At 38.0% G+C, this 14,618-nt stretch overlaps 1 protein-coding gene across 1 annotated transcript in view; it reads right to left on the reverse strand.

The window, feature by feature from the left end:
- Positions 1-14,618, reverse strand: part of dennd1a (DENN/MADD domain containing 1A) — a 36,341-nt gene that overhangs the window by 11,034 nt on the left and 10,689 nt on the right. Inside the window, exons 4-15 of the mRNA XM_071917556.2 lie at positions 12,438-12,487; positions 10,850-10,969; positions 9,692-9,761; positions 8,764-8,844; positions 8,119-8,172; positions 5,262-5,372; positions 3,771-3,871; positions 3,212-3,257; positions 2,082-2,183; positions 1,458-1,583; positions 1,045-1,146; positions 867-954 (exon numbers count right to left, since the gene is read on the reverse strand). Of these exons, the coding sequence (XP_071773657.2) occupies positions 867-954; positions 1,045-1,146; positions 1,458-1,583; positions 2,082-2,183; positions 3,212-3,257; positions 3,771-3,871; positions 5,262-5,372; positions 8,119-8,172; positions 8,764-8,844; positions 9,692-9,761; positions 10,850-10,969; positions 12,438-12,487 (1,051 nt within the window). The remainder of the gene's footprint in view (positions 1-866; positions 955-1,044; positions 1,147-1,457; positions 1,584-2,081; positions 2,184-3,211; positions 3,258-3,770; positions 3,872-5,261; positions 5,373-8,118; positions 8,173-8,763; positions 8,845-9,691; positions 9,762-10,849; positions 10,970-12,437; positions 12,488-14,618) is intronic.

A 14,618-nucleotide genomic window follows, 5' to 3' on the forward strand; every position in this document is an offset into this window, starting at 1 on the left:
AAATATCACGATATTTCTTGAATATCGCAATATTTCGTGATATTCGATAATAACGAATATCGGCCCAAGCCTAGAAGGGAGTCAGGTATCTGATGCAAAACCACTGTGGTATGTAACCAATGTTCCCTCAAAGCCAATGGTGTCCAGTCCTGTACCATGACATAGTCTGTAGGTTCCCAACCAAACACTTTAGCAGCTCAATTCACTGATTAGTTCCTCCCTCTCTGGCTGAAAGCGCTAATCTACTCAATGAGAGGTGCTACTCATTATTGGCCCTTGCCACTGTTTTACATCCTGGACATCGCAGCATTATATACAAACCGGCATGGCCTCCTCCTGCAGCTGGCTAAGGAACTGCACACCAACTATGCGTCAGCCAGGGAAGCCACATACCTAAGACACTTCCTCTTTCCTTCAGGCACACCTGAGATAAGAGACCTCTTACTTGCATGCAGTGTTTCATTTGGTTTCATTTGGTTTAATGTGTAAGGCCAGCAAGCCACAAATAGCTTGCTGTCAATTTTCACCTTTTCTAGTGTTGAAGCATATTTTGGCAGGCTTTAGCATCATTTACTTTTTACCAGTTTTATCCTTGTAATATTGTTTTTGCCACTTTTATTTTTATGTAACCATTTCAATTTTGGTAGGATTTTCTTTTTTTTATGTCACTGGTTTCAACTTATCAATGCTCTATAATTTCTAAAGCATGTTGTAACACTTTTGAAAAGTGCCATATAAATGAAGTTTATTATTACATCAATTTAAGATTATAGGGATTGGGAATGAATGTAAGTCGATGACAAAATACTGCTTGTACACTGTTACCAACCAGTGTGTGGTTTTATGAGTGTCTACTGCTGACTCGCCTGCATATTCCCCCATGTTGATCTCCTCCTCAAAGATGTCGCTGAAGCCTTCTCCTGAGTTCAACAGGTCCAAACGGCCATCTATGAACTTCAGGTACAAAGAAATCATGTATGAGAGAGAGTGAGAGAGGGTGAAACACAGTAACGTTTGTGTGTGTGTGTGTGTGTGTGTGTGTACCTGTTTAAAGAGCTGCAGCTGAATGGCGTTCTGCAGGAACTGTCTCATGGCACTGGTGCGGTGGTTCACAAAGGTTTCCTCATTGAATGTTATTGGCTCTCCCTAAAAGTGCAGGAAAAACACATACTGACGGTCAATGAGAGAGTGACAATGATAATGATTATGATAATTATCCTCTTGCTGATTCTCTCGTTCTTGCATCTATATTGTGCCCATGGAGGTTTGTCTTTAAAACAAATGGAAAATATTAAGTCCTGAGATGCTTGAATGGCAGGAAACCTTTCTCTCACACACACACACACACACACACACACACACACACAAACTTGATTCCCTCTCCTCCTGTCTGACTCATCATTCTTCTTCTTTGTTTCCTTCATCCCTGTACTTCCCCGTCTATCTAACAGACTGACCGGTTCGATCTGCAGGGCGTTTCTGTAGCTCCCGAACAGAGCGGCTTGACTCTTCAGGAAGGCTCGGGCCACGCCGTCCCCCGTCGTCGTCGAAACCTTCTTCAAACGGTTCTTCAAAGATGAAACCTGGGAGAAATGAACTCGTTAGAACGCAAGTTTATGGTCGTTCATTTGTGAGTGGGAACGTTTTTCACCAGTTAACACAATTAGAGAATGTAGAAGAATGACTATTTTGATCATAGTTTCACTGTTATCTCCCTACCTACAAGTACAGATAGTCATGGAATTCTGAACAAAATCATATCTGACTATAAAAATATTCTCAGATTTGGGTCTGAGAGACAAAATCTCATCAAATGGGGGTCCGTGGCCCTAATGTGGACTAAAAAAACTAAAGGGAGGACAGAGGAAAACATCTAACTTTGGTGAGTCCAGTTTTCTCTGGACGGATTTTGCTGTTTGCTCATTTCAATTGGATGCTCTTCTCTACTGCAACTCAACTTTATGATTTAGGATTTTTAGTTAAAAATCTTGCATGGCTTTAAATGAAAAGCTATGAAGCATGACAAATAGTATTGTATCTGTGTGTGTGTGTGTGTGTGTGTGTCCTTGTATGTTACGTACCACATCATTGGGCAGGCTTTGGAGGTCATCAAAGGGGGTTTCCAGAGTGTTGGTGTCCACATTCAGGACCACCACATCATCCAGAGCCATCCCTCTCACTTTCTACAGGGCACAAACATAATACAACACATATGCACAGTCAGTGAAAGCCACTGAGAGTCACTGTTCACTTCAATACAATATGTAAAAAACTGTCCATTAACTGTCATTTTTCCCTCTTTACTTAAACTTGGTCTCTTCATACCTTATACCAGAGGTGTGACCAAGTCAACTTTGTTCGAGTCCCAAGTCAGTCTCAAGTCTTGAGGCACAAGACTCAAGTCAAGTCTCAAGTCTAAATGTAGAACAGCAAGTCAAGTCAGAACAAATCAAGAGTCCAGTATCAATTTAATATCTTACAGAAAACTAAATATCTAGGACTTTTAGTTAGTTAGTTAGTTTGTTTTATTTCGGTCATATTCAGTTCCAATAAATCAACATATTTCATATTTCATTGTGTTTGAAACAAAGAAACAAATACACTGTTAACAGCAACAAAAAATAAAATGAGAAAAAAAGAATCAAATGTAACATCTCAAACACAATGCTTTTCAATGCAATATGGTTTTAATAGGATAAAAACTTGGTAAGCGCATCATGAGTTTGATTTCTATAATCAGTTTCAACTTCAATAAATTCAATCATTCCATACAAATTCAGAAAACAGAATTTAAATTCAGTCGTCTGCTGGAACAAATCTCATCACTTTCAATCTAAGTCATTTACACAAACACAAGATCTCAAGTCAAGACTTTAGAAACCTTTTCAAGTCATCAAAGTACAAGTTAAAGTCGAGACCCAAGTCACCAGAACCCAAGTCAAGTCAAGTCTCAAGTCTTCTCTTCAAGCATCAAGTCAAGTCTCAAGCAATTAAAATTGTGACTCAAGTCTGACTCCAGTCCAAGTCATGTGACTTGAGTCCCCACCTCTGCCTTATACCCTACACAATCTAATCAGTTGATTCATCCACCAGTTTAATTTGAATCCAATCCTTTCAATCTTCCATCAATATGTCCTGTTGCTTTGAGGACAGAAAAGGAGCAAAAGTGTGGCACAATTTGGTTTCATATGTGCCAGTTATAGACACCTACCTCCATCAGGCTGGAATGTACTCCGATGAGGTAGGGCATTGGGGCACTGCAAAAGACACAGCCGTTATGACAGATATCACTGGGTTATGGGTATTTACTCTGAACTTGAATACAACATGAATGCACAATTGTAGTGATGTGTACAGTCAATTATCCTTAGTAGGTCTTGCTCTGTTCCTTGCACTTTACCTAATATTCTGTTCTGTACTGTGAAACTCTTAGGTGTCAATAAACAGTATCTCTGCACCAATGTCACCAAGACTAATTCTTGAACTTGTACTTGGCAATTTAAATGATTCTGTGATTCTGCACATCAAGACTAGAGAGGCCTGTTGATTTTGGTGGTCTGAGAAAACTCCAATAAGCTGTTCATTGAAGGGGGTTATTATAGTTAGTAATACTACTAGTAATACTACTATTAGTTTGTGGGATTTAGAAAATCTAACATTGGTTTGTACAGAAAGTAGGTCTAGGAAAAGTCATGGTATGTTTAGCTATAAAATTACATGACATTACATTTTATAAATTCTTGAGTCTGGATGATAGGCAGCATACTCACCAGCAGTAGTCTATGAGGTGCTGAGGCAAGACAGGAATGTAAACATGTTGCCAATACATTGGATATAGCATGGCTGCAGACCCATGGACACAAGCTGTTAACTGTTTGGGGAAGGGCAAAGTATACAGGACAAACATCACATACACAACACATAATGGCACATCGCTGTTTTGTCTAGTTATAAGGAAAACTGATGTAGATACTTCAGCAGATACTTCAACAATTACTTCAATTAAATAAACTGAATAAAATTGCAAAATCATAAATTCTGATTTATCTGAAAGATAATTATGTTCAAATCTCGTTAAAATTTGAATGTGTGCTTTGAATTTCACATGAAGATCCTCATCAATCAAACTTCTAGGCTCTGTAGTTAAAGTGTGCATTGACCATGATGATAAACAAGGAGCTTTTATTCAGCATACAAGAACTGGGCGTATGATTATTTGTGAAATGCAATTTATGTGCAAAAGGATGCCATTTACAGTGGATAACTCTACACACCCTTTCATATTTTCCTGTTTTTATTACCTGAAATGAAAACCTATTAAATCAGACTATTTTCACTTTCATTTGGAACTAGTGAAATCAAGGTAAAAACAAAAGGCTACTCATTTCTGACAATGTGTTAAAAAGTTGTGGTAAACAAGTTGTTTATGCAGTAGTGCATGATGTTGGATGCTAATGATTTGTCTGTTTGACAAGGGATCTTAATAATAATTATAGATATAACTATAAATTAATTGAATGACTTCACAACAGCAAAGTTGATGTCATATTATACAGACTCTGCTAACAATGTGGGAAAACGTCTGAAAATCAATGATAGAACACAACAATATCAAAAGCTTTATGTGTGAGCCTATTATGTGTGGGAAATTAACTATCTGCAGTAGGTTACAGAATGTGCTTTTATTCTCTGCAATGGTGAAGGGATACAGAGAAGACAGGAAAACCTGCAATTTTGCATAATTTTCCGCACTGACTATGAAAATAGAAAACATTGTAGACAATAGACAGAATGCTCATACTGTATCTTTGGGACACAATATAAGCATTCCATGTGAGCTCTTTGGTTAAAAGAATGATCATAAATCGTGATGGAAACGTATTCGTCAAATACATATTGATGTAGACTTTGCATGATCAGTCGAACAAATGGTTCATTCTCATTGCACTGCAGATCAAAAGTGGCCTTGGACTTTCTGAAATGTCTGTAAAATATCTGTCCACCAGGACTTCCCAGAAATGTCAAACATTGTTATAACTATTTTTTCTAAAAGGAACATGGGGAAAACAACTTGTGAGAGAAGCTATAAATGATACATCCTTACAATAGAGGAAAAACAGAGCAGAGAACTCCACAATCCCCAATTGCTGCAAATCAAATTGTGGATTTTAAAAGACCTTATCGTTATTGAAAGGGTGGAAAGAGAGAGGAAGATGGACAGAGTTGTAGGAGAGGAGAAACAGGAAGTGGATTCTACTTACAGTGCTTAGTTTGCTACAGCAGATGAGGATTCGACGTTCATAAAGCATACTAGCGTACAGATGGAGCATGTTATTGACATCTACTGCTACAAAGTACTCTGTTAGGTTTCTCTGCAAGGGCAAAACACAATAAGAAAAAAAATACAAAGAGGAGAGTTAGTTGTGAAGGCAAAGGCCGGTAGACCATGATTAAGTATGAATGGTACAAGATGTCATAAAACTCAATATACTGCACATATAGTATAGCTATTTCAAGTGACAAGTGTAACATAGCAATATATCTTTCTAGACTCGAGTTTGTGAGATAATAGGGGCAACAATCTGTTACACAGTTTTGCAGGTTACAAACAAACAAATCGCAGATTTATGTGAAAATCGTGTCAAGGTTCGTCATGCAGGTTTTTCATCGATCTATCTCTTCGTGGTACATCCTTTAGCATCATTTCTAAACCTCTCCTGCAAAGTGAAGGATTAAATACCCCATGGACCGCATTCACATCTCCATCATATGAATCATAGGTGACTGATTTGATATATTGGTGGTATTACATATTGGTGGTGTTTTGATCACCCTTTCTTTCTAATGAGTGCTATAACTGATTTCTATTTTCATTTGAGTAATAACATTACACTAAAAAATCATGACTCATTACTCCTGTAATCATTCCTCATACTGTAAATATCAGATCCCTATCCGTTCAGACACGACCCATCTCTAAAGGTTTTCAAGCACTTTGTACATGAGGACCAGCCCAATCCATTTGTCTTGGGTTCACCCATATTTAACAAGCTGCAGCTGATGCATTGGCCTGCATCCATTGTGCCACAATAGGGGAGACACTGTGGAAGAAACAACTTGTTTTCTGCAAGTGGAACCCACCATCACCAGGCTTCATGTCTATGTGCCTAGAATGGTTATTGGATCCAACACCTCCTGGGCAGAGCAGGTAGAAGAGTCCTCCTATTTGATCACTGAACCTTCTGGGTTAAGAGAGCCAGCATACTGTAGCAGTCCTGCTTTACCACAACAGTCCCATATATATTTGGCTAAGGAAGAAAGACTGCTTGCTTCAGACTCCAAGGCTTTCAGCGTTAAAGGAGATTGTGCTTCAGATGTTTTTGACACTTACTTAATTTTACTTGTTGTCTGGATGTAGTATAGCCTGCTGCCCCACTGGCAAAAAAGCAAACAAGACCAGTTAGGGCCTTCTTCAAACTGTCCCCCCTTATTCAGTGACTTTCCTGAGTAATTGAGGTACTCAATGGCAGGTGTTACTGTACAGCCATGACTTACTTTTCCTTTGCTGCAGCAGGGGTTGTCTTCTACCACTCTAGGAAGCAACTCCTCTGCCATCTGCTTCAAATTATCTTTTTTTAATTTAACGGTCTATTTCTATAGCAACTGTCCAATTTTGCCAGGACAGTGCTTCCCCCCCAACATTGCTATTAAACATCAGGTTTCTTGTTGGCTCCATGGACGATAATTGTCCATTTCTAATATTAAATTAAAGCAGAGGCCATGGTGATGATGTTTCTAACCACAGCAATGATATTTCTGCCACTGGTGATGACGTTTCTACCATTGGTTACGATGTTTCTACCATTGGTGATGACGTTTCTACCCTTGGTGATGACGTTTCTACCATTGGTGATGACATGGTGATAACGTTTCTACCATTGGTGATGACATTTCTACCATTGGTGATTACATTTCTACCCTTGATGATGGCGTTTCTGCCATTGGTGATGACGTTTCTACCATTGATGATTACGTTTCTACCCTTGGTCATGACATTTCTATCCTTGGTGATGACATTTTTGCCATTGGTGATGACGTTTCTACCATTTGTGATGATGTTTCTACCCTTGGTGATGACGTTTCTACCATTGGTGATGACGTTTCTACCATTGGTGATGACGTTTCTACCCTTGGTGATAATGTTTCTACCATTGGTGATGACGTTTCTACCATTGGTGATGACGTTTCTACCATTTGTGATGATGTTTCTACCCTTGGTGATGACGTTTCTACCATTGGTGATAATGTTTCTACCACTGGTGATGATATTGCTACCCTTGATGATGACGTTTCTACCATTGGTGATGGTATACATTTCTCCCGTTTTAAAAAGAATAAATCTTTTGACACATTCTCAAGTTCAACGACCTCATTTTAAGTGAATCGTTTCAATTTATTCACATAATTTTTATAGAAACTGAGATAGCATTATGAATTACTAAACTACTGTAGTCAATGTGGATACTGCTATTTAGCTTAGCAACTAAGCTGCAACCCTCTTAGGCAAGTAAAGTTAAAGCTTTTAGCCTGTTTTTCAAATCACTGGCCAAAACACTAGCCATGACTAAACCAAATGTCATCCCACTCACATGTGCATTGGTGTTGTTGTACAGGGCAGGTTTCTTACCTGTACTATTCCAGTCTTACAGACTATAATGCTGCCGCATATAATAGATACATTTCTACAATATTTGCTGAGACAGGTTGAGACGTGAGAAAGAAACAATCAAAGGTACAACCAAATTTTGTTTTAAATATCTACTGTGGCTTTATAAGTTTCAAATGATAAATGGTTGGATGACCTAGCTGACAGAAAAGAGCTCTGACAGACAAATGGCCTGCCGTGAAAATCTACTACTGATAATCTACTGTAATTCTTTAAAGATACAGATCATTTTTTATTAAAGTGAAATTCTCTCCGGGCAAATTTTATGGGTGTTTTAATTTAGATTTAGAGATGATATAAAATGACTGGTGTCAGTGGGTCAGAAAGTGATAAAGCAGGAAGTACAAAAAAAATAGTATCTATCAAAGCACACAGCAAAGGGCAGCACTCACATTTTCAGGTATGCTGGGGAGTTCCCTTGTGTCAGGCACAGTGAAGTAGGAATGCTGGAGATGACAAAATATAGGGAGGGTCAATGTTCATTAAAAAAAAAAGACATTTTAAGGCATCACCTGTGAGGTAGGAGGGACATGAAAGGCAATACAAAATAGGATACATTCATAAACATGAATGGTAATGCAATAACAGCCATATTAACATAATCATCTGTGGCTGATAGTGTAATAATATTGTTAACGTAATAAATTTCCCATTAATGTAATAAAGGTTTACATAATAATTACTATATTACTGGGTACATGAAATGGGTATATAAAATACTTAAAAAGCACTCTGATTGGCAATGTAAGATATTTTTTTAAAGATGGCCAAAAACCCCTTCAAAACATATTTAGTCCCTGTGAATGGATGACAGATGTGCATTACATTTTGTCTGATATCAGTTCAGTTATTATATTTTGAAAACTAAAGATTTTAACCTTTCCATTAATGCAATGAAAACTAAATTTAATTTAATTTAATTTAATTACATGTATTATGCTGACAGCAAAACCAGCTAACTATTATTACATTGATGTGAAATTTATTACATCAACAGGATTACTACACTATTAGCTGCAAATTAGCTGCAGACTTACCACGCTGAGATGAACAGGAACTCCAGGATCAGGGATCGGGAGGGTATGCAGTGAAACCAGGAGCTCTTGCCATTGGCTGTCCTGAAACATTTATACAATCCAAAACCCATGCAATGGCCATGTAAGAAACGTCTCATCGCACAAGCAATATAAACATAACTCTAATTAAATAATGCAAAACACTCCAAATAAATTAGGCTTCATAAGGTGACAGAATGGCTAAAAATGAACCAAAAAGCTCTTTGATGTGTACTCCTCAGACAATAGTCTGACTGATTATGCCGCTATGCTCAGTTTATCTCTCAGGCGTAAAACTTTGTGTGATTGGTAAGAACAAGAGTAAACAAGAGACTTTCAGGGGATTGGGGGATAAAACAGCTGTTCCAGTCCAAAATGGTCTGAACGTGGGACATCAAATACCTCATTGCCTGTTGATTATTACCAAATGATTGCTGGCATTACACTTTAACTCACAATGGAAATACTATAGTCAGTTTTTATAGTGAGTTTACTACTATAAAATTACTTTTATAGTTTAGCTTACTACAAAATAGCATTTTCTTTTACAGAATGTAGTGATCTTCATGTTAAAATATTAAGCAATAAACATCAGGTAACATTTTCTCAATTGATAGAAAGCATGATGGGATGAATCTCAGTGTATTTTGTGCAAAATTAGTCATCAGTACTGAACAACATCATGCTTTATCAGTATTATAATGTAATTGATTAGTCAGTAGAGAAGTTCTGGTAGCCATTTCTGTGGTTCTCCAGCGTTAGAACCAAGGTCATGACAAATCAGGGCAAAAACTGGAGACTGGAGACTTTGAAAGTGAGCTCTGTGGCAATGTACTGTTAACACACAATGTACGACTACCACACAAGGTACAACAGATCAAGGCAAGTCACTGAGACAGCCAACACTTACCTGGCCTTTGATTGTGTAATCTGCAAGAATGTTGAGCAGCTTGTAGAAGACTTCGAACCAGGGCAGGTAGCTGGGAGAACAAAAACAGTTTTTTGAATGTTTTTTTGGTCTTCGAAAGCTGAGCATGACACTGTATAGTTTGGGGCTAACAATTTTGAATATCTTAAGCATAGTGCTGTTCTAACATTTCAAAATTATTCACTGCTTTTGCCCCATGGTGCACAACAACAAATACCACAGCACCCTTAACAATTCAAAGTTACATGCTAACTGTATTTACACAGAACATTCACTGAAATTCCTCCCATTACCATTTAGGACATTTATCTGTCATACATTGTACATCTGTTTTTCTAAGTTGAGGTACATACTGCTTCAAACACAGAATTACAATGCAGTGCTCCCGCCGACTTGGACGTGTGTAAAGCTCCACAGTGAAGTAAGTGGAGAAATTTTGGACACAATCATCATGATTGCAAAAAATAGGAAAATAAGGCCCAGGTTGAAAATAACCAGATTGTTTCATAACTGACCGACAGACTTGAATTTGGCTCCTGAGGCCCACGTCAGACATGGATATCTTTTGTTAGCTGCTCAGTAAGTGGGGCATGTATTTCATTGATACTGACACCTATTGATCATTGAGATTTGAAAGGGACAACAAACATGAACAGGCCAAGACCATAGATAATCAACTTGTGTGCTCCCATGGTCAGAGAAAGTATCTCAATTTGTCGCTAGTCACTTTTGAGAAATAACGTTGCTGTCAGAAAAGCCACTAAATATAGCGACAAAGTCACCTTGTTGGCAGCAGTTTTTGCCACAGTGGGAAGTCCTGCCTACAAAACCAAATGAGACGTCTGCTGCTGTTTCTCCTGCTTTTGCGAAATACCGCGTTGTGTTATTAGCAGACGCCACCTGCTGGTCAGATGCATTGCACCAAAAGTTAAATGATTTGAAGTGGTGTTACTTCCCAGTTTGTGTTTTCAGTTCATCATTTTCAGGGCTTTGGTGGCTTTGTTGGCCATTTTGTATTTTTCCACCTGTCTAGATGCCTGATACTGGGCTAGGGTTAGGGTTGCAGAGGCAAAAACTCCACAAACACACACACACACACACACACACACTCACACAGACACACACACACACACTCCTCACCTGAGGATGCAGTAGCAGCTATGGGCGCCTGAGGAGAGGCGACAGAAGCCAAACCTCTGTTTGCTCTCGATATCGGTCAAAACAAATGTGAAGTTCTGCCCGACCTGATTCACTGTCAGGCTGGAGGGAGATGGGGGGAGAGCGAGAGAGGCAGACAGACACAGGGAGAGAGAGAGAAAGGATAGCGAGTTGAGGGGGGGGAGGCAGAAAACAAATCATTAATAACGACCATACAGATGTACCTACAGATGACAGGCGGGAGTCTTTGTGGGACACCAACATTTTTTTACCTTTTTACTCCCATCTGCTTATATGTACATGACGGTAATAATACTGTACATTAAGTCTTAACCTTCTTCCCCACTCTCTAATCTCTCTAATTGATTATACTGCTTACCGTCATGTGTGTGCACGTGTGTACATTAGCGTATGTGGGTTGGTATCTACCTATGTGTATATCTAAATGAGTGTATATATTTGAGTGTTAATGTGTATATAAGGCAGTTAGTCAGGGATTTTAACCTGATATGTTTTGCATATTGGAAGAGAGACAGCTTAGAGGACATTTCAAATGACATCTGAATGTGCAATGACGGAAGAATATATATATGTCCAAATAGCAATTTCATTAACTCTCACACTATGCAGTACTTCATTGGGTCTGTGGAAACACCTTTACAGTCCAATGCCCCCGGCGTCCAAAGTGCATATTGCATCAAAATCTACATTAAAATTGAGGTTATGATAGAATCATTATTTTGTACCATGATGGAATTGTACACAATAACTATATACTATCATGCTTAAATTGTGAAAGATAAAAGAGTGCACCAATATGCCCGCATGTGACCCACATGTCCCTGAAGATATATATATTATATATATATGTACATATATGTATATATATATATATATATATATATATATATACAAATATATATTTGAATATGTTCTGTATCTATAGTTGCATCAATATCTTGGTGATTATGAGTTCTATATGTTCAAATCTGATATTTAATTGCTTTATTGCTTCAAATACACTCAGAGTTTTGCCCCCAAAAATGGTGTTCATTTTGGAGCCCATTTGGACTCCTTTATCTTTAAAACTATGCAGGATATTATCACCAGAGTTCATCTTTATTCAACTGAATACACAAGGATTGTGTGGAAACAATATAAGGAAATGAGACTGTAAAACGCCCAATTTATGTCTGATTTCAGATGGAATGACTCAGTAATTATTATGCTCCCTTCTTTCCCTTTCCATTTAAAGCTATATTCCTAATTACTTAATCCCTTTATTAAGAAAGGTAGAAAATGCAATAGCTACTGTGCCAGAATGAGCTCTAACAGTTGTGGAAATACTAAATTGCGTTAATTATGAAATATTATGTCTGTGTGTACTGGTGCACAGTGGCTGCTTTTAACATTTAACATCTTATCAAGACTTTTTTTTTTTTACTGAGAGATTAAACAGGTCAAACAGTCCTATGTGAAGGTGTGTGTGTGTGCGCGTGTGTGTGTGTGTAAAACAGGCTTTTAGTGTGTATGTCAGTGTTAGAGTGGACTGTATATGGGTGGGCTGTACCTGTCCATGCTGAAGGGGAAACAGAACCTGGGCACAGTATGAAGAGTTTCCTGTGGGAGAGATATGAAGGACAATATAAATGATGAAGTATTAACTATATACTTTATACAATATAATTCATTATGAAGTATTAGAAGAAGGGCAGAGGGGCTGATTGGACGGTATTTGATGTGAAGGTATTGATGTATGAGGGAGAGAGAGAAAGAGCAAGGTAGAAATGGGCAAAATATCCAAAGAGAAGCACTAGATGGAAGGCAGAGCATGGAAAATGGAAATGGAAATAAATGACAGTGGGTGAGCTGTGAGGGTGTACAGAGTGTTAATGGTATACTGTGTATAACTTTAATATCAATACATAACTACGTGATACAGGTTCACATGAAAAATTGTTGCATCAGTAAATACAAACATATATGCAAGTCCAAATCTACACATACAATCAAATACCTACATGTATAGAAACTGACATACATGCTGTTATACCTAAAATTACACACACACACACACACACACACACACACACAGATATGTAAACTGTAAAACTGAAAACACAAATTAACAAGAAAGGAATCATTAAGTGACACTGAAGACAATGACCTCATTGGAAGTTTTGTAAGAATTACTGGAGACTGGATTATCGATTATCGAATATCGCGATATTTCGTGAATATCTCAATAATTCCCGCAATATCAAATATCACAATTGTACAAGCTTTTAAACTTATAAACCTATAATCTACTAGTGGTAGGAGAGTTAAAAAAAACAAAAATGTTCATACTTGAAGTGAAAGATTTGTCTTTTTAATTCAATTTTGATTCTACAACTTACAGTTCAAAAGTTATAGGTCAAAACATAACGTTGTTATAGCGCCACCATGAGGCCAATTGACGTGTTTTTTGTCGCCTGAGACTTTGGACCTATCTGCCAAGTTTGGTTGCTGTAGATCTTACGGTTTATGAGATCCAGATACTTTTAGGGCACAAGAAGAAGAAGAAGAAAAAGAAGAAGAAGAAGAAGAAGAAGAAGAAGAAGAAGAAGAAGAAGAAGAAGAAGACTAATAATACACAAGCAGCTGTTATTCAATTAAGAGACACTAGCACAGGCTGTTAAGCAAGCGTCATAGAAACTGCACAGCAATTATCTGCTTTCAGGCTGCACACACAACAGCAGCAGATTTCTCACTCAGGTGAATGAAGGGTGAACTCCTGATTCAGGACGAGAATGAAATATAAGAAGATCTGGGATCAGCTAGCTTTTGTTGAATCCAAGCATTCATGTTGTGGAGGAACAAAACAAAAAACTGAACATGTGTTACATCTAAGGAAACACAAATTTGATTCATTTCATGTGGATTTGAATCTTTTCAGGTTTTGGTACAGCGTGTTGGTCATGCATTGTGGAGTGACTGTGTGACGGTTTCTTTTGTAGTCCACTCACTGTGCGATCGCTGGCTTCAGGAGACTTGGATTATGCTGCAAGAGCTGTATGGAGTCATTTTATGGACATTTTTTGTTCTTTTTCTGCTCTTTTCGGAACTCTAAAGATCGGTCCCCAAAGAAAAGCTGGAAAGCTCCGGGTGTGTTGTATGGACTAACAAACTTCACCTGTGTTTCAACTGGCATGAGGTTGATAATGACTGAATTTTCATTTTTGGGTGAACTATTCCTTTAAGACTGCTCAAAAGCTCACAGGCTCACATCTTCCCTCAATTGAGGAAATATACACCAGCCATTGTCACAGGAAAGCTGTAAGTATCATTAGAGACCCCTCCCACCCTGCACACAGTCTGTTTTCACTCCTGCCATCAGACAACATCTGGACTAGAATCACACATTTCAAGGATAGTTTCTTTCCTCAGGCCATCCATATGCTTAACAGCACTGACAGTATGCACATTAATATCACACACTTGCTCTATTTTTGCACTGGTACCTGCTGCTGACTTTTAGTAACTGTTGTTGTTGCTATTGCTGTCGTTATAGTTAGTTCAATACACCACTGATTTAAAGAAGAAGAATTTGGCGCAAAATATAGACTCAAAGAGCTCAAAAGGCCAGGTTACACCAAGCAAATAAAATGAGAGGACACTTGCATTTCAAAATACAATTTACTATGACTATATCAAAGCTGTGCAATTAATTAAAGATATAGTTTTCACGATTAATAACTGTCATTTTTGT

The sequence above is a fragment of the Centroberyx gerrardi genome, chromosome 2 (assembly GCF_048128805.1).
Source record: "Centroberyx gerrardi isolate f3 chromosome 2, fCenGer3.hap1.cur.20231027, whole genome shotgun sequence".
Taxonomy (NCBI): Eukaryota; Metazoa; Chordata; class Actinopteri; order Beryciformes; family Berycidae; genus Centroberyx; species Centroberyx gerrardi.